An 18,886-nucleotide genomic window follows, 5' to 3' on the forward strand; every position below is an offset into this window, starting at 1 on the left:
TCTAGAAAGAGAGACGAAACAAATGTAATGCATTTAAGGCTTTTCAAACAAACTTTATGTTTTCAAAGACATTGAATCACTAGATATGTTTCGAATTGTATTAGTCAAGCACAAAAACAAATATTAAAAAAAATGTTTTACTATATATAGTATATACGGTACTTTTTAAACACATAACGTACACATAACATTAACTCCCAAGTGTATAGCCTACAGAGACTTAAGAAAAAGTTGTTTTTTCAGATCACTATGGCATGTTTTATTACATCACAGTGTTTGCACAAATGTAAAATACATTTGGTCAAGATTTCATTCATCGTCATAAATCACGGTTGCTTAATCCAAGTACAGAACAAATGCAATGCGGTCTAGTTCATCCCGCATTCGCACGGTAAACAACCAGAACGATATCAAAATTTCTAGTTGAAGGCTATTTAGTATTTACAAGATTTTTTGAATGGCAACTCACAAAGCGTTTGTGCCAAGATTGGCAAAATATACCGCTTTAGCGGCGATTTAAAATATTTCTTTTACATGGTTATAGCTCGTTAAGTGCAGCATTAAGAAGTCTACACAAGTTTTATATCAAACATCAACCTCAAATGTCAAGGCAATCGTAACTAGTAGTTATGATCAGGGCTGCAGAGTTGGACCCGACGTAGTCCGTTCATTCAGTTGGGTGTCGAACTAGGACCTCGAGTAAGTCTACGTAAGACTACCAGAGTACCTACTACCACGTGCGCAGTGCTAAATTGGAAACCGTATATGGTAGTATAGTATATGGTGGAATATTCTCCAAACACATTTTGTAGGGGGGTGGGGAGTTATATGACAACCCAATGAGTGAATCGGCGTAAATCATCCATCCTATTTTAGTTATGTAAATTAGTTGTAATATAACAATGTACAGTCAGCGCCGGAATCTGACTAGGTCACTAGAGTTTGTTTTTCTGCAGAAGTTGGGCTCCTTATTTATAATAATAAAGCGGGAAAATTCCACGAGCAATATTCCAGTGACAAGAACACTTGTGTAAGGGCGATTCCAGCCATAACCGAATCCCATCTAATCAAAATAGGTAACTGTAAGCCGACACCCCACTGTACATGGAGTCGACTGTACAAAACTGAACAGCTTATAAAACGCGTCAGACCATCAGAACAGGCCTGTAGGATTTGGCGTCCAGGTCCTGGTTCGTGCTCGCGAACCCGGTTCCACCTCTCACTAGAGGAATGATGTCGCTCTCCTTGAGCTTTTCGCCGGTGACCGGGTGTTGCATTCCGTTCTTACGGATTACCTTATCAATGCACTCGGTGGTCACCACGTCCCCGGTAGGCCTAAGGACGGCGCAGGGAACGAAATTGCCAAGGGTGTCGTGCGTCACAGCGCACATCCAACGTGCCTGGTGAATCAAACAGACGTGTCGATGAAAAGTGGAATATAGATTTAAAGATGTTTTTACACTTGGAAAGTCTGGTATTCGTGGAAAGCGCGTCTTAATGTTTTTACAGAACTGCTTTCACTTACTCTTTTGACCTACCTATATGATTAGGTAGAAAGTCTGCCTAACAGAAGCTTTTGATTAAATTTCACGAATACAATTGTCAAAATAGAGCGTGGCAATGCATTAAAATGACAAGCACGTTTTAATATCCAAGAAGAGCCACTTTTAATTGCACTTGAAATGTATTTGTTATTTTTTTTTAGTTAATATTGATATATTCTTGGCTGAAATAAGATGATGCTATACGCCAACCAAAAATGTTTACCTGTTTCGCAATTGTTGATGTTTTCTTATCTTGGTCGGAAATTGGGGTAAACTTCACTGGAATAAGGTCTTTCAGTTTCAAAGGCTTTTTGCTCATCGGGCAATATACCTTAAAAGTAAATCTTTATTTGCCTAATTTAACAAACATTTGTAACATACCTAAATTCTTATTTACAAATAGTTGCACAAACAACACTTACCTTTGTTTCTGGTTTAGCCACTTTAGTTTTGTCAGCCTCGGGGGTAAGCGAAGGAATCCAGAAGCTGGGAAGATTCTTGTTTTTTCCATTAACCATATTACTGCAACTTGGAACATCTGTTAATAAAATAATATTTTTAAATTAAAGCTATTCACCAGATAATAAAAACACTATATTAAACATATAGAAGCACTTTTATAAAATTCTTTGTTGGTGGTTATTTTTGTTAAAAAAACAAGAAACAAAATATGTTTGCTAAATCAAATTTAATAAATGCTATAATAATAAGCTATTAGTAATTCATTGATATAAATTTTACAGCACAATAAGCAAGGCACATTATAAATTTGAACCTTTAGGCTTTCCAACATCTTTAAAGGCGTCAATGGATTTGCTAATGATTGCATTTTCAGTTTTTACAAATTTTGCTATTTTTCCTCTAGTTTCAGCCTCTGCCAATTCCTTGAGTTCACTTTCTTCTTTCTTTTTCTGCTTTTCATAAGCCTTTGCCTGTTTTGCCATTGCTCTGTAACAAGAGACTTCAATATTTCAAAATATTATATTTACAAAAAATACCACTAACTTGTGATTGAGAAATGTATAGCTGTTGTACCGATCAGGCCACAAGAATTAGTTGAAATGGCCATACACATAACTATTCCTTTTTCTCCTTATGTAAACAATTATCAGAAAAGTTATATATACCTTTTTTGGTGAATGATGTATTCCAAAATCACTTCTTTCTCATATAAATACCCATGAGGGGTTATCACTGGGTTTCGACAAAGCTGTAGTGTCAGGCAACAAGCATCAAAGTCCTGTAAAATAATACATTTTGTCTGACATTCCATACTGAAATATTAGTACACCATATCACAATAAAAAGAGGAAAACATACTTGCTATAATATATATTATGGGGGCAGGAATTAACAGTACTATCAATATAAACAAGCAGTTACCTTGACGGAATCTTTTCCCAGGCGTGCTGCCTGAGTTCCATAAGTTGATTGTTCAGTATCTTTCTTTCTCTCATGATAAGAATAAACAGCGCTGGCAGTAGCATTTTTACCATGTCGTGTCATAATTAAAATCTATTAAGAACTAGTATGATTAAACAAGGCAGTGAAAACAAATAGTGTTTAAACAGCTTTAATTAGTAAGAGGCTAATTACCAGGCTAACCAAGTAGTGTAAATATAAGTATAATCACTAATGGGTGAGTAGGTAAGTGCCTACTGAATGAACCAGCTAGCCAAATAGATAATAGGCACTTTACCAGGGTATTTAAAAATGTAATCAGGTATAATTTGTGGAAATGAAAAACATGAACATTAAAGTTTAATAATACCACCAACAGAATCAAAATAAAACTAAAATCAGTAATGAATATATTGGTACCTGAACAGAGAGGGCAAATAGCCTCCACCTTAATTACATGTGAATATCCTATCATAGAAACCCAAACAACATTCTCTAAAAAAAGTCACTGTCCAGTTTGACATTTTGTGTTTTACTCTATTTTGTTGTAACCTCATTCCCTAACTGTTTATTTAGGAAATGAATATAAGATTAGCAAAGCAAAACTTTTTTGTGGTTTGCCATGTACTTAAACAGCCTACAAATGCACAAAACCACTAACCAACGAAATTTCATGGCAAATAATGTTTTCAACATTAAATCAAAATGTTTTAGAAGAGTATGGGGAAAAGTAAACATTTTAACCTACTAATATAACACAACCAAACTGCACTTAGCTAAAAAGTTTCACACTCGCTTTGTTGAAATTTTTTTAACATAACAAAATGTTTTTTCAACGATCATAAAAAGATACGATGCTATATCAAAAGAAAAATATCCTCGTTTTCTCTTGACAACCCTATTTGTCAGGGTATTCCACGTTCACAAACACACAAAGTTTATTGGCGGACAATAAGTGTGTTATTCTTTCATTTCACCATCCTCGTCTTCTTCTTCAACACCTTTGATGTAGAGGACATTGTTGCATCTTATTAACACTTCGCCAAGATGGCCAGATAGAGCCCCTTCTACATATTCCTCAGTGTTCGCCAGCTGCATATTCATATATCCGTCAACTGATACAAGGTACCCTTTGTACTCCATTCCCCACTTCAACTTCACCAAAACAGGCTTTCCGGTAAGCGCATTTAAAAATGGCTTCGGGTTCATCGGCAGAGTCGTCATGTTGGATAGTTTTTTCTTAGTTTTTCAAAATCGCTGTTACTCAAACCACGTTTGTCTTCTTCAAAAGGAAAGGGCTTCGTTGTAAACATTAGCGCTTTTTCTCAGTCGGCCAACACGACACCTAGTGAAAATATTTAGCAATTTTATAAAACCAAAAGCTGTATAACAAGGGCGTTCTTAAAAAAAAACTTTACCTTATCTTAGATTAATATGATGGTATAGCTAACGGTAGTGTAATATGTACTTTCTTTTTATAATCCAAATCTTGAACAACGTTGAAATATAACCAGTCTACAAACGACTGTCAAACGTATTTGCTGGGAATGCCCCGTTGTAAGAACTGTGTCACAGTGCAACTGCACCATTGATTAGTTTGTTATTTTCTTTTCCATTACGAACGACTATGTACTTCCGAAATGATAATCGTCACCGTCGTTTAAAATTTCAATTATTTTGTGTTTGTTCTTCAATTTTTTGATAAATAATATTGTAACAAATCACAAAATTTGCTTAGTAAATTTTTACTTTTTACTACAAAAAAATAATATTATTATGTCGAATTTGAATTAAAAACACGCTATATTGCATTTATTTTTATATATATATATATATTTATATTTATATATGTATACTATAAATAAAAGATCTCTGTTGTCTAGAGTTTTTTAATATTGCAATAAAATGGGAAGCGACAAAACTAAAAGCAAAAAGTCTAAACATCACAAAACTAAAAAGTCTAAACACAAAGATTCACGCTCACGCAAAGAAAGCAAGAAAACAAGTAAACGTTCAGAATCTGAATCAGGAGCATCATCAGGAGATAGTAGATCACCTTCAAGGTAATATTTTTTCATGGCACAAATATACGCTTATATATAACTGCAAATACATATTTGATCACTTATATAGCCATCATAACATTTGTTTTGTGCGTAGAGAAAGAAGTAAAAAAGAAGGGAGTAAATCAAGATTGGAAGCTGAAAATGAAAGAATAAAAGCAGAGAAACTAAGACAAAAGGAACTTATGAAGGTAAAAAAAACTATTTTAGACTTATCTTAACTGCTTTGGTTACCTTATCAGAATCTAATTCATTCGAATGACAAAAAAACTTGATGTTTTGATAATGTTGTTAAATGTAAAACCTGTGTGTTGATTTGTGAGTTTTTTTTCAAATTCCAGTGTATATTCCCCCCACTCTGGCTCATTCCAAGCCACTGGCATTTCACTCCCAGCTAACTTTAGATATTGTTCAGAGTAGATGTTGCTTAAAATTGCATCGCTGTAATAAAGTGACTGCTAAATAGGGATGTTCAAAGTGGAATATCGAATCCTTGGATTCGAATCCAGATGGGATTCTCCAAATTCTGCCGTTTATTTCGGTTAATTGGAACCGATATAATTTAATGTTTTACCGCCGATTGTTGCGCCTAATTGTACAAACGCGTGTGCTAAGTTGGCCTGTCGCTGCGGCGACCAATTTATAGTGCGTGCTATAAATGTAACCTGGTAGTGCAGTGTTTGCGTTTTTTCAGGCGACCAATTACCGCGTCTTGCGATAACGTTCGTCTAATAATTAAGTGTCAATCAAGCGTTATTGGGCGAGCAACTAACGTGTAATGTCTGGTGTGGAGTTCGCAATTTCCCTAAATGCGTTAAGTTGCAAAAGTAACATTACGTTGTAAAACGTGCTGTCCGTCCACAAAATGCGCTATAGGGTTACTTAAGTCAACTTTAGGCCAATATTCAGCGAGTTATACGCAGTGTAATGTTCAAGAATTTGTTAAGTCAATAGTAACTTTGTATTCTTTGGAGTGCATTATTTGACTGCATAACAGATCACGTTAGTAAAAAATAAGCCCTAAGACCCAACAATGCTTTAAAAAACAGGACCGAACTGCTTAAGACTTCTGTGTGCAGTGTTTCATTGTACTCACTATTGGCAAAAATATAAGTTTTGGCAACAACCTGGACAGTTGACATATTACAGTTTACACAACTGCTTCAAATGACAGTTGTTAAGAATGTTAAACATATGGGAGATTTTTTTATTATAATGTACACATGTTAGAAAATTGTTTGGGCGATTTATTGCTGTGATTGTGGGCCCTGTAGGGTAGATTAAGATTAATCCCTTCCCCAAACAAAATCGAGGTTAAATAATTTAATAAAAATATACTAGGATTCGCTATTCTGGATTCGTTATTCTAGATTCAAAACCTATTATTCTAGAATAACTTGGGATTCTACTTTGAACATCCCTACTGCTAAAATGTGCACTTCTGTATAAATGCTGTTTCTAAAATTTGCACAGCTGGTAATAAATACCTAAATCTTCTAGCACGACTCAAGTCCAGTCTGCATCATGTTGCTTTAAATTTTTAAGTGTACGGGTGAAAGTTTTATGCACACCTAAAGTTAGGGAATCTAGCACAACTTCAAGCATTTTCTGAGATTTAGGTGTGCAAGTTACTATTACAAGTGTGCTCACAAATTGCCCTCTAAAAATCACTGGTGCGCACCTCACACAGAATGCAGGTTATACCAAAGTATTGTGCATTTGCTCATTCAAGTTTATGCGTCTGAACCAATTTCATAGCAAATTTGAACAAAATGCACAGGTGCGGCTGCGAGTTCAACTGCACGCAGGTCAAACTTACCAGCCTGGGTCCACTCTACTAGTGTTTTTTGTTTTTTTTCAAGTAATTTATTGTTGTTGTATTTTAATATTATGTTTGATATTTTTCTTCAGGCTTTAGAAACACCAGAAGAAAAAAGAGCAAGAAGATTGGCAAAGAAAGAAGCCAAAGAACGACTAAGACGTGAGAAGATGGGTTGGGATCAAGAATACATGGGGTAAACAGTGTTCAAATACTTTCTTAACCTATCAAACTAAACAACAAATCTTCCTGTGAACCTTAAACACAAAACAAACTATACATTTATTTAATTTTTCTGTAGTTTAAATAAGTGTTTTTTTATTTTAGAAGGCATTAGTTAAATTTATTTTGTCATTATCTCTTTTTTGTAGCTACACTAATGCAGATAATCCGTTTGGTGATGGAAAGCTTCTGGAAACATTTGTTTGGAACAAAAAGTTGGAAAAAGATGGTCTTCAGAACTTAGATATTCATCAAAAAAAGAAGCTCATCCATAGCAAACAGGAAAAGAATAAAATTGAACTAGCCAAAGTTAGTGCATATATAAATTATCACCAATCAGACTGAGTGCTAATTAACACTGCCCTGAGAGGCAAAAGCCTTGACCTCAAACAAAAACTAGTTGTTGTTATCTGGTCTTAATTTGTTTATCTGAGAATAAACTCCAACCACATAAGGCCAAATATTGTTTAGTCACTTACACCTTGCATGTGGTAAAAAGTCCTACACATTTAACATGACTTGAAGCCAATTATTGTTTAAATGACCTGCCGTACACCTTTGTGCCAAAAAGCAAAATAATATCATTTCCACAATAACTTCATGATTGTTTAAACTACTGCTAAATTCAATCAAGTTCATTAAACTTTTTTGTTGTTTATAAATTATGTTATATTATATAATGATGCATAACGGAGATACAGAAACATGTTTGTCTAAAATTTAGTAAGAATAATATATCTCAATATTGAGAGTTGGCAATACAAAATAGCCTACTGAAAGAACGTTAATATTTTCTTAAATTGCTTTTAGGTAAAGCAGCTGCGCCTGGAAAGGGAACGAGAGAGACAACAGCGAGATGATGAAATGGAGCTCATGCAAAGGGAAAGAGAAGCTGAAAACTTCAAGGTGATTAACTAACCCCAAGTATATATTAAATCAGTGTTCTCAACTTATAGGTCGCGACCCAAATGGGTTGCTGTTTAAAATTGTTGGTCACAGACTGCAGTAGGTATATAAGTTTACATTTATTGAGTTTGGTTCTGAGCAAGATTTCTTTAAAATTTAAGAAAGTTATGGAAGCAATACAAAGACATCGATCATATCAATTAAATTCAAACTTATATATGCTAATATCTTGTGATTTGTTTATCTTACAAAAAGTTCAGTGAAATGAATAGGGTCACAAAAGCTCCGTTGCTATACTTATACTTAGTTTTTAGGTTGCTGCGAAAAAAAGGTTTAGAAACACTGTATTATATGTTAACAATCTTGGGGTTGACAATCAGTCACTCATCTGGCCATATTTAACAAGGTGCTATTTAAAAATTTATATGGATAGGATATGTTATATAGCACAATTAGCTGATATGCTTTTATGTAGTTAACTGGTGTGTTTAGGCATGGGAAGACCAGGAGGACAAGTTTCACCTGGAGCAAGCCAAGCTCCGTTCCAGGATCCGCATCCAAGATGGAAGAGCAAAACCGATAGATCTCTTGGCCCAGTATGCAAGCAGCGCTGAGGAAGGAGCAGAGGACCTATCAGGAGTGGAGATGCATGAACCCTACACCTACCTTAATGGACTTACTATGTCTGATCTGGAAGACTTGTTGGAAGACATTAAGGTCTACATCGAACTGGAGCAAGGTGGCTTCCTGTTTTATAATCATTAGTAGGTCTAATGGTAATTCACAATGGTTCACTTTTGTATTTTGCAGTTTATAACTTTGTGTATATGTCAAAATTTCAAAAAGTTACCGCAAAACAGAAAAAAATATTTAAAAAAATCCTGTTATGAATTTGCTACATGCACATTTTAACGTTTTTGTGTTTTAGAAATGTATTTGAGAAAAAAATTGCATTACACTAGTTTCTCTGTGAAGACTAACAACAAGTACTGTATTTTTACTTTGTTATGATCTGTCTTCGAAGTTATAAAAAAGTGTCCAGTGCGAACAGAACGTTGTTAAATTACCATTTCCATCCCCAGGAAAGAACGTCGACTTTTGGAAAGACATCACTGTGGTGACAGAAGATGAACTGCAAACCCTGAGAAAGATTCATGCAGGCGATGCAGGAACATCTGCCAGGGACACACGTCGGGAAGGCATCAACAAAGCTGTCACCACTGACGTTGCTGCTATGTTTCGAAGCAAAACCCACACACAGCTCATTGAGCTAAGAAAGAAAATTACCTCGAAAATCAATTCTGGTTAGTAAACTTAAAAAAAATCTTTACTTGAACAAGTCATATTATGTCAACTGTCAAAGGGCCAAAATTTTAGAATTGCTGCAAAACAATCATAATATGCCCGGAATGATTAACATAGTCTTCCTCTTCTGCATGACCGATCGATTCAACTACTTAGTCAAAATAGTAACGCCTAATTCTTGTATATTGAGATTTAAAATGTTGTAAACATACAAAAACAGGTCGTAACATCAGTATGTAATATAAAATGTCAAAGCAAAGTGCAAACAATGACACATTATATTTAATACTGAAAGCTTTAAGATCCGTTTAAAAAAGTGACACTGGTCAATCTCAATGTTCAACCTTTGTTTCCTGTTAACAGCTACGATTTCAAATCAAATTATTTTGTTAAGGTGAATCGAGTTTGGACGTTGGCTATTGGGAATCGCTGCTTACTCAGTTGAAAGCTTTTCTGGCCCGTGCTCGCTTGAGGGATCGCCACCAAGAGCTGCTAAAGAACAAACTGTACAAGCTCAAGCTGGAACAGCTCGGAGAGACATCTCGTCAAGAAGGACAGCCTCTGTTTCCAGCTGTTTTGCAGGTAATGGCATGGAAAGTGGATTGGCATTGACTTGAATAAAAAAAATAAGAAATACTTAAATAAATGGGTTGCAAGTGAAAGCTAGGGTTAACTATCCTGTGGTAAAGTTAAACTAATTTTTTAGTGTTTAGCCCTAAAACTTTATTATAGTTGGTTAAGTGTGCTAAAATCCTGCAAATCCTTTAAAAATACTTGTATTACGTTAAATTATGGGTTCTTAAATTGGGGTTCGTGGACCACGTGAACTAGTTTCAAGGGGTTCAATTAAGGTTTAAATTCAAAATTAGTGTATATTTAAAAAGAAATCATTTTTTCAAAGAAATTTCAAACAAAAAACAATTTCAAAGAGTTAAACGTTTTTTCCCTGAAAATCAAAGAGTTAAACGTTTTTTCCCTGAATGTATATTTAGACTCAGTTCACTTTTATTAATTTTTTGTACCGGAAACAGTTTTCTTAAGACTATTTGTATTGTGACGTCAATTTATAACGTCTTCTCTAAAATTCCTTGCCTATCTTGGTCCACGCAAAGTAAAAAAATGTAGTGGTCCGCGGTAAAAAAGTTTAAGACCCCTGAGTTAAATGTAATCTGACCGATTTGAAGTGTATTTCAACCATTACAGTTAATAAAACAGTCTTTGTTTGTACATCAAAGCTTCAGGTTGAGGACGAGGAAGTTGGAGTGTCGTCAGGTGCCAGCACTCCAAACCGAGCCGACTCTCCGAGTGTTTCTCGGAATAAAAAGCTACTCACCGAAGAAGATTTAGAGGAGCAATGTGTAAACGACTACAACGAAGGTAAAAGCGAGTGCTTTTTTATTTGCTGTTGATTTTCTTGAAATTTTAATTCGACCCTTTTGACTTTACAATTACATTGGAAGCTATGCGGGCATGTGTGTCGCACATACTGATAACAGGCAATAACATACATCCTACATGTCTACTGTCACCTAACGTGTGGAAATTTAAATACTTGAAAAACATTGGTGTAGTTAAAACCAAGCTGGTTGAAGATTCTGAATACAAATAGACGGTCCTTTGTTTTATTCATTGTAAGGAAATCAGAATTTTCTTTGGTACTGTATAACAGAATCTGCCTGATCCCAATGGTGAAAACAAACTATTCTGGTTGCACATCAATGATAATAAAGAATGGTTGGATGTTAAGAGATAAATATAATTCGCTAATAAAAGCATCATCAGTAGGGCGATTATTTTTTGACCTAAAAATATATTTTTTTGACAAAATTCTGACCTATTATAAGTATATTGATTATTTTAAACAACAGCATTAGGGTCTTGGCGTCGTCAACAACACGTTTTTAATGTTTTACTGACTATCGGTCGAACACAAATCAGCTATTTTTTCGGGTTTATGCAAAATTATTGAAATCCTTAGTTGATATTTTTGTCATTTCAAAAAGTCAAATAACTATAAATTGCCGAAGAAAACAAAGACGCTGGTTATTTCAGAAAATGTTGTCAAGAGAAAACAGACAGCAAACACTGTTCAATACATTTGTCAGAATCATAAATAAACAACTGTGTAATGCAAAAACGAAGCTGAGCCTAATGCAATAAACTTGGACAGGGTGAATAATTCTGGAAGCTCGCGTATACATAACACAGTTAAAATGTCGTTGAATATAACTAAAAAAAAAACTTTTTTTAATAACATTTTAACATAACGTCAATTATAAAAAGCTGATAATAGTTTTTTTAATTTTGTAAACGATTTATGTGCATTTTTAATTGTTTTTGACTTGAAATAATTTTAACAAATTTTTACCTAATGTGTAATTATTTATCTCCTAACATCTAAACAAAACGATTTTCGGTTTATAAAGTTGTACTTAGTTTATTCTTTAAGCTGGCAAAAAAGTGTTGCCGTGTTTAACGAGTACAACGTTAGTCGCTATTATGCGACAAAACATGCAAGCTTTGACAGTACTTAATCCGGCCCGCCAAGTATTTCATTTGGCCATATCTGGCCCGCCGACCGGAGAAGTTGCCCGCCCCTGCTGTATACCAATATAATACACTAAACGCTGTTTTCCGTGTACCAAGGCTCGTACAGTCCGAAGCTCCTCCACGCCAAGGACCTGCCTCCGGATGTTGTGATCGTGGACGGCGACGAGGACACGCTGACGATGGACGGGAAACGGAAGCTGCTCACCAACACCGGGAGCGCGGGAACCGGTCAAGAGGACGCGTTCATCCGTAGGGCAAAGGAAGGAATGGACACTCAGGAGGAGGCCACCTTCGCCGTGGAAGCGCCAATTTCTCAACAGGTGAATTTGGGTTAGGTTGAAGTTTTCGAGTGGTTCGTGATTTCGTGAAGGTATTTGACATTACTTGCGAACTTTTTTACCGATAATGGGCTGATAAATTTTATAGAAAGCTAAGTTAACTTTACTTTGGTTGTATTTTCGGATTAGCTTAGAATCTGGTAAATCATGACAGTTTGATGTGAACCAGCAAAGCGTTTATAACCGAAAATTAAAACAAACGTAGCGGTGTGGTAAATCCAACCAGGGTATTTCAAAATTAAAAGCAGAGCACATTAGAACTAATTAAACAATGAAAATGAAATATTTTTGCTCTGTTTTACTCAACTTTTAAGAGATATTATTACTTTAAATCAGGTATTTCATTTTATCTCCATATCTATTTTCGTTGTGCAAATTTAAAGGTAAATTATATATCATTAGCTCCTATGAAGCTTATTAATACCTTAGCCATGACTATTGGTTAGGTTTGTATACAAGTTATATATAGCCTGCTTTTAGCCAACCTAAAATAAAACGCATCGTATTTATATTTAATTATTTATCAATGGTATCCACCAAAATTCAGACAAAAATGCAAAACGATTTTTTTTTAATAAAACCTAAAAAAAAACTATTTGCGCGGCTGCTTGTGCAGGTTTTCCTCTGGGCGGACAAGTATCGCCCGCGCAAGCCGCGTTTCTTCAATCGCGTGCACACCGGCTTCGAGTGGAACAAGTACAACCAGACTCACTACGACTTCGACAATCCGCCGCCCAAGATCGTTCAGGGATACAAATTCAACATATTCTACCCGGATCTCATCGACAAGACGGTTCCACCCACCTACACCATCACGCCCGACGGATCGGGCACCGACTTTGCCGTAAGTGTTTTTTTGTAGTTATTAAGCGTTTGACGATGCTGTGTCAAAGGCTTTAAATGTTATTGACCAAAGCCTAATGAACACCGCCTGTTACACGTAAGCATTGCTTTGAATGCTACAAATGTCAAAATAATATTGCCATAACTCTTGGCTGTCATCGAATTTTAAAACGTTGTTTTGTATAATTTAACGTCCTTGAATTTAAAGGATCAGGCTAAACCGGAGTTTAACAAAATTAGGCCATTTAGAATTTGCGTAACTTTAAAAAGTTTATCAACGTCATTAACGATATTTTATACGACTTATATTTTATACCCCAGTTTTGGCGAGTACAGAAATTTAATTATTATGCTCCTGCTGAGTAAACTAAATTCAATTCAATAATATACTTTCCTATTTTCGGCTATTTCTGTATTCTGTGTTTATCACAAACGTATAGTTTACATGTTTTATTTTCTACCGTAAAATGTCCCTTACTTGCAAGTCCTACGTTTGAAGATCTGACAACAACGTTTTAGACCAAGGGGTAAATTAAGTAACCTTTGAACAGCCTAGCGTCGTAAGGCACCACATCTCACCACGACCTGAGAACATTTAACCATTTTCAGTCTCCAACCCGCTACACCTCCCGTTTTTAAGTATTATTTCAGGATGTGTAAATAAAATTGCCCGTCTGAACAGGTGCTGAGGTTCTCGGCTGGTCCACCGTACCAAGACCTTGCTTTCAAGATCGTGAACCGCGAGTGGGAATACTCGCACAAACACGGCTTCCGCTGCCAGTTCATCAACAGCATTTTCCAGCTCTGGTTTCACTTCAAACGATACAGATACCGCCGCTGAACCTGCTGCTTCTACTGCGGCTGTTTTTACTTTGACTGCGACGGCAGTTCCAGTTCGAAAAAAGTCACTCGCCGGAAAAAATGGACAGGACGCTTGCGAAAAGGTCTCGAATTTCCAAGCGTGGCAAATCGCCATTGCCGGAGGAACGTTGGTGTTTGCAGCAGTCGGTCAACTGTACTCTTTGTTTGTCGTTTTCGGTCTCGTTCAAACGTGAAGTCTGCATTTTATTTCTTTGCGATTTTACGGATGCACTTTTTTTAACACGAAAGCAAAGCGCAAGCGGGTTTGTGGTTCTTTTACTCAAGATAACTCAACATACATCCTTTATTGGTAAAGTGCAACGTTAATGTTTGTTGATATTTGTGTTTATCGCTACAGCTGTTGAGAAAGATCAAGACTCTGCTTTCAAAACAGTCAAAAGAAAAACTTTTACTTTTATCCAGGACATGTTTGCATTTCACAACAAAAGGTGAAATAGAAGTGCTGCTAAGGAAACAAATTGAATTTAAACTTAAAGAAACAAATTGAAATTTCAATTATTATTAAAGTATTGCGAGGTGAAGGCGATTAGGTTGAAAATTAAGTTGAAAAAATACAAGGTTTGAAAAAGTGCAAGATCGGGTGATTCACAGTTCGGTGGTTTCCTCGACGTACGCTCCGTTCTCGTACTCATTTTCCCTGCGCCTTCCCAACGCTGGGGTTATCTTTACCACCTCGGCGTAATCGTTTTCAGGTCTGGTAGTACAAAAGTCACGTTTTCAGACATTTGTTAACACTAATCTAAAACTTTCCACACAGGTAGTTTGCTTTAACAAAACTAAGTAATGTTGGATGTTCAATATTGATACTTATTTCAGGAACTACTTACACTTTTCCGGTTGATTCCAGTTCGACTTCTGGGAAATCTTCATCCCTCTCACTAAATATAAAATTCAAACAAAAATCAGACTGGGAACCGCACTATTACAAAAGACGGTTCATTGAATCATTCCGGATTGACAAATCTCCTAACACCATGAATAAAAAGGATTCATGGTATCCGGCAATTTACTCGTCGTTGTAGCTATACGCAATAGCTGATAAACGCCCGTTGTCCGACGGCGCAGTACTGCACCGGATGACTCCGGCGCGTCACAGCTTATCGCATACTTCAGCGACGTCTAGAATTATTAATTTTAATCTACGTTTTTACAATTTTTACTGCTCAGTATACAAGATGGCTAACGCACTCTCGTTTTAATTATTAACCCTGATGAGGTCAGCTGGTATCTGCTGCCGAAACGTCGGTTTATACTTCGTTTACACCAGAAGAGCGATTTATATTTATTGATATGTTGCCTGGTGGAGCTAACTCTATTTAAAACTAAGTAATGTTGGATGTTCAATATTGATACCTATTTCAGGAACTACTTACACTTTTCCGGTTGATTCCAGTTCGTCTTCTGGGAAATCTTCATCCCTCTCACTAAATATAAAATTCAAACAAAAATCAGCTCACATAACTGACTTACTTTTATTAGACTTTTTTACCTTGCCAAATTTAAGGAAGGCCTATCACCAGTGGTGGATTGTAATTTTTTGTCAGCCGGTTCGATCACAAAAGTAATATTTTTCAGCCTATGCTATCATTAAAGTCATATTTTTCAGCCGGTTCTGTTACAAAAGTCGTAGTTTTCGGCAAATAAACTGAGCAGCGGGCATAGGCTACATTAACACTGTGTCATACAAGGAAATGATAGAAACAACAAAAAATGAATTAATTAAATTAAAACTGATCGATAAAACTATCCGTTTTTCACCAATAAAATTAGCCTGTACAACATGGTAAAGTTGTTTCTGAGTGAAATTAGCTATAAATTTTATAACCAGAAGGTGTACATTTACAACACGTGGGATACTTCGATCTCAAAAATCGGTGTATCAGATAAGATGCAAAAATCCATTGACAGTAACCAGTAATGCTAACCGGTTCTCTGATCTCATAAAATTTCGTGAGACGGTTCTAGAGAACCGGTGCGAACCGGCTGAATCGTACCACTGCCTATCACCTAACGTCTATCTGAACAGCGTTGATATACTTACTAGAACTTTTCGCAAACGTAGTGGTTAAAGAGCAAGAAGACAAACGCGACAACAAGGAAAACGGCCACCGCTATTATCCCAACCAACCATGGCTCCAAGTACGTTGGTCCCGCATCTGAAACAACAAGAAACAGTAGGCTAGATATAATTCCACAGTTAGCATCTCGAATAAATAAATAATAAACTTTCAAGTTTAAAATATTAGTGAACCGCTACAAGATCCAAGCAAAACCACGAAGGTTGTAAAAATGATCCAAAACAACTTTATTCAACAAAAGCAGAATACTATATAGTTGCGCAAAAAGCATCGTCAGTTCTGCTAAGATTCTTATTCAAATACATTTCTATTTGAATAATAGTCTAACTATATAGTATTCTGCTTTTGTTGAATAAAGTTGTTTTGGATCTTTTTTATAACCTTCGTGATTTTGCTTGGATCCTGCGATATGGAAAAATAGATCAACAACTAGAATGTCGGAGCGGGCTTAGATCCCGATATTAACAAAAAATAATAATATTATCATAAATATTATTATTATTTTTTGGTGAACTGAACCGCTACTAGTACGAGATCTATTTTAAAACAGAGTAGGCTGCTATTTTATGTTTTACATTAATCAGAACGTGTTTTTATAGAGTGCAAAGTTCATTTCTGGACTTCCAGTTGCATTCTACACATTGGTCCCGACACTGTATGAAATTTGTTATGTAATATTTTGTTGTCTAACTAACAGTAGGCTAAGCTACGGTACATTTTTTTAACATAACCATTTGTGAATTAGTTTTGGTAAACTCAAAAAAGTTGCAGTTATCTGCTTTTCGTTTCTAAACAAATAACCGATATTCTGAATATAATGACAATACAGTAATAAAACGTGAACAGCACTGATCTAAAACAGTTTTTCTGTTTTAAAGTTATCTTACCTGCTGCTGCCACTCGGTAAGGACAAAGCAGAGCGGCCACAACGAAAAGAAGTAGCCTTTGAAACATTTTGTTTAGTTCTTTAATTCACTACAACAACTTGACGAATCTGCCTAAAAATAACGAACGAACTGAGTGCCTGTTCAGCCCCACACGTAGGAATGGAGGTCGTGTTTGGAACAAGCGGCACTGTACACTGCCATGGGTTAACGCAAACAGTTGTGCAATGATTAACTCGCAAGATTTTCTTTGTCAAAGAGGGTGCGGGCTGAGATTTCGACAAAAGCTTCCCTACTGCAGCATGATAGAAGCATTATTTGCACAAAAGTCTCGTAAACCCCTCGGTTTTCAAGCGGGCGTGTTTAATTATTAATTTTTGTAATAAACATATTACTTGGTAAATGTGCGTTTAACCATGAAAAAAACTAAGCGTTGGGCAAACCGGCAATTTTGCAAATGAAAAAAACAATTACATTGTTTTATAGGGATATTTCTTTGTGGTATACCATAAACACCAGGGGTTCATCGGCTGGCTCACCATTAAGCAGGCGCGGATCCAGGATTTTGTTTGGTAGGGCGATGTAATTTTTTTTTAATGTGACGTCACAAAGTTACGTAGCAACGTGACGGCATAAAGTTACATTTTAACGCGTCGAATATAAAGAAGTAACCTTAAGAACACCACACAGTTCGTTTATTTTGGTGAACTATATGGTTGTTGTAGGCCTACCGGTGTTACTTTCAATACAAAACCTATACGTTACAAAGATGTTATTGATTCGAATAAAACGACAAAACACCTTAAGGGATATATCGTTTAAGTTTGCTTTAATTTTGGAGGAATCCACGCAGGAGGCCTTTGTGCTACAACGACTTTAGAAAATATGCTTAGGCAATCCATATTAGAAAAAAGCAATCCATATTAGAAAAAGTTTTGCATTTACGTGGTTAAAATAGGCAAACTTATCAAGTTTGAGGAAAGGTGAGTGGCCTTGTAGGGCATCTTATATGGTATATGGTCGACTACTAGGTGTACTGTTGAGCTTGTTTAGTTTATTCCATACAGAAGGTCGTAAAATCAAGGGAAAGCATGAGGAGACCAAAGGTTGCTATATTGGCCTCGGCGAAAGAAGGGCGGTCTCTGTCCAAGACAGTATAGATACCGAAGGATATAAGCAGAAACGAGAAGAAGGCGATATATAGAATATACCAGGAATATCGTTTGGCAGATGAAGTAACCGCACGACATAGGTACAGAGTCACTACAGCCACAAGCCAACTGTTGACACAAATCAAAAAGGTTTATTTTGGAATATTAGTTTAGAATGTCTATTTACCATATTTCAAATTGGAGGAAAACAATTTCGTGGTTCTGCAATATATTTTTTTAACAATTTTATTGATGTGCAATTTTCACTGCATAAAGGGTTAGCTATAATCTAGTCACTAGATTACCAAAAGTTGATAATAAAAAATGTTATAGTCCTTATCAGGTTAACAAGTGGAGATATGATAATCTTTAGGATTTCTTCAGGCTTAGTTCTCGTAAGCTCCTTCTGAGTTAAAGTCATATCGCAATACTGTTTATAAACAATATAATACCAGATTAAGTTAAGAGATGATAGTTAAAATCATTAATTTCATCTTAACTCTAGTTTGGTGATCGTTAAAATCTTTTAAAACTACGTAACGTACGTTTTTTGCGCTAAACCTAAAATAGACAAAAATACAAGAGGTGCAACATTCTTTTTTTTAGAAAATAGGCAATAAAGTGAACAGCGGTTTTTATTTCCATAACCATAAAAAATATAAAACATGTGATAAATTAAAAACAAAATATAATTACAATAAAGAGAAACAATCTCTAAAACCTGATCAGCAAAAATTACACCCAGCAGATGATTAAAAGTATTGCGAGTAAAATGTAATACAGTACTGCAACTATTATACATCAACTACAGCTATACGGGAAAATCAACCTATCAAAGATATGTACATTGTACACCTAGCAGTTGTATGCAAGTAACATTTAAATTAAATTAGCAGCTTA

The 18,886-nt window shown here is 35.7% G+C and overlaps 3 protein-coding genes across 3 annotated transcripts; 1 reads left to right on the forward strand and 2 right to left on the reverse strand.

Annotated features, from left to right (window-relative positions):
- Positions 1–13: 13 nt before the first annotated feature.
- On the reverse strand, positions 14–3,068 carry LOC146164528 (nitric oxide synthase-interacting protein-like). The gene is made up of 6 exons (XM_083383168.1): positions 2,928–3,068; positions 2,672–2,784; positions 2,320–2,492; positions 1,967–2,082; positions 1,768–1,875; positions 14–1,400 (listed from the first exon to the last, which is right to left on the reverse strand). The coding sequence occupies exons 1-6, from the start codon at positions 3,048–3,050 to the stop codon at positions 1,146–1,148; spliced, it is 888 nt and encodes a 295-aa protein (XP_083239294.1). The 5' UTR covers positions 3,051–3,068; the 3' UTR covers positions 14–1,145.
- Positions 3,059–4,235, reverse strand: LOC146164529 (small nuclear ribonucleoprotein F). The gene has a single exon (XM_083383169.1). It carries the CDS (start codon positions 4,167–4,169, stop codon positions 3,906–3,908), a length of 264 nt encoding a protein of 87 aa, XP_083239295.1. The 5' UTR covers positions 4,170–4,235; the 3' UTR covers positions 3,059–3,905.
- A 615-nt stretch (positions 4,236–4,850) lies between these two features.
- LOC146164530 (splicing factor Cactin-like) lies at positions 4,851–14,061 on the forward strand. The gene is made up of 12 exons (XM_083380751.1): positions 4,851–5,008; positions 5,106–5,199; positions 6,920–7,023; positions 7,199–7,358; positions 7,860–7,955; positions 8,448–8,694; positions 9,038–9,259; positions 9,655–9,842; positions 10,496–10,637; positions 11,907–12,130; positions 12,765–12,992; positions 13,674–14,061. Exons 1-12 carry the CDS (start codon positions 4,851–4,853, stop codon positions 13,830–13,832), a joined length of 2,022 nt encoding a protein of 673 aa, XP_083236877.1. The 3' UTR covers positions 13,833–14,061.
- The last annotated feature ends 4,825 nt before the right edge of the window (positions 14,062–18,886 follow it).

Source organism: Ascidiella aspersa, chromosome 2 (genome assembly GCF_963924565.1).
Source record: "Ascidiella aspersa chromosome 2, kaAscAspe10.2, whole genome shotgun sequence".
Taxonomy (NCBI): domain Eukaryota; kingdom Metazoa; phylum Chordata; class Ascidiacea; order Phlebobranchia; family Ascidiidae; genus Ascidiella; species Ascidiella aspersa.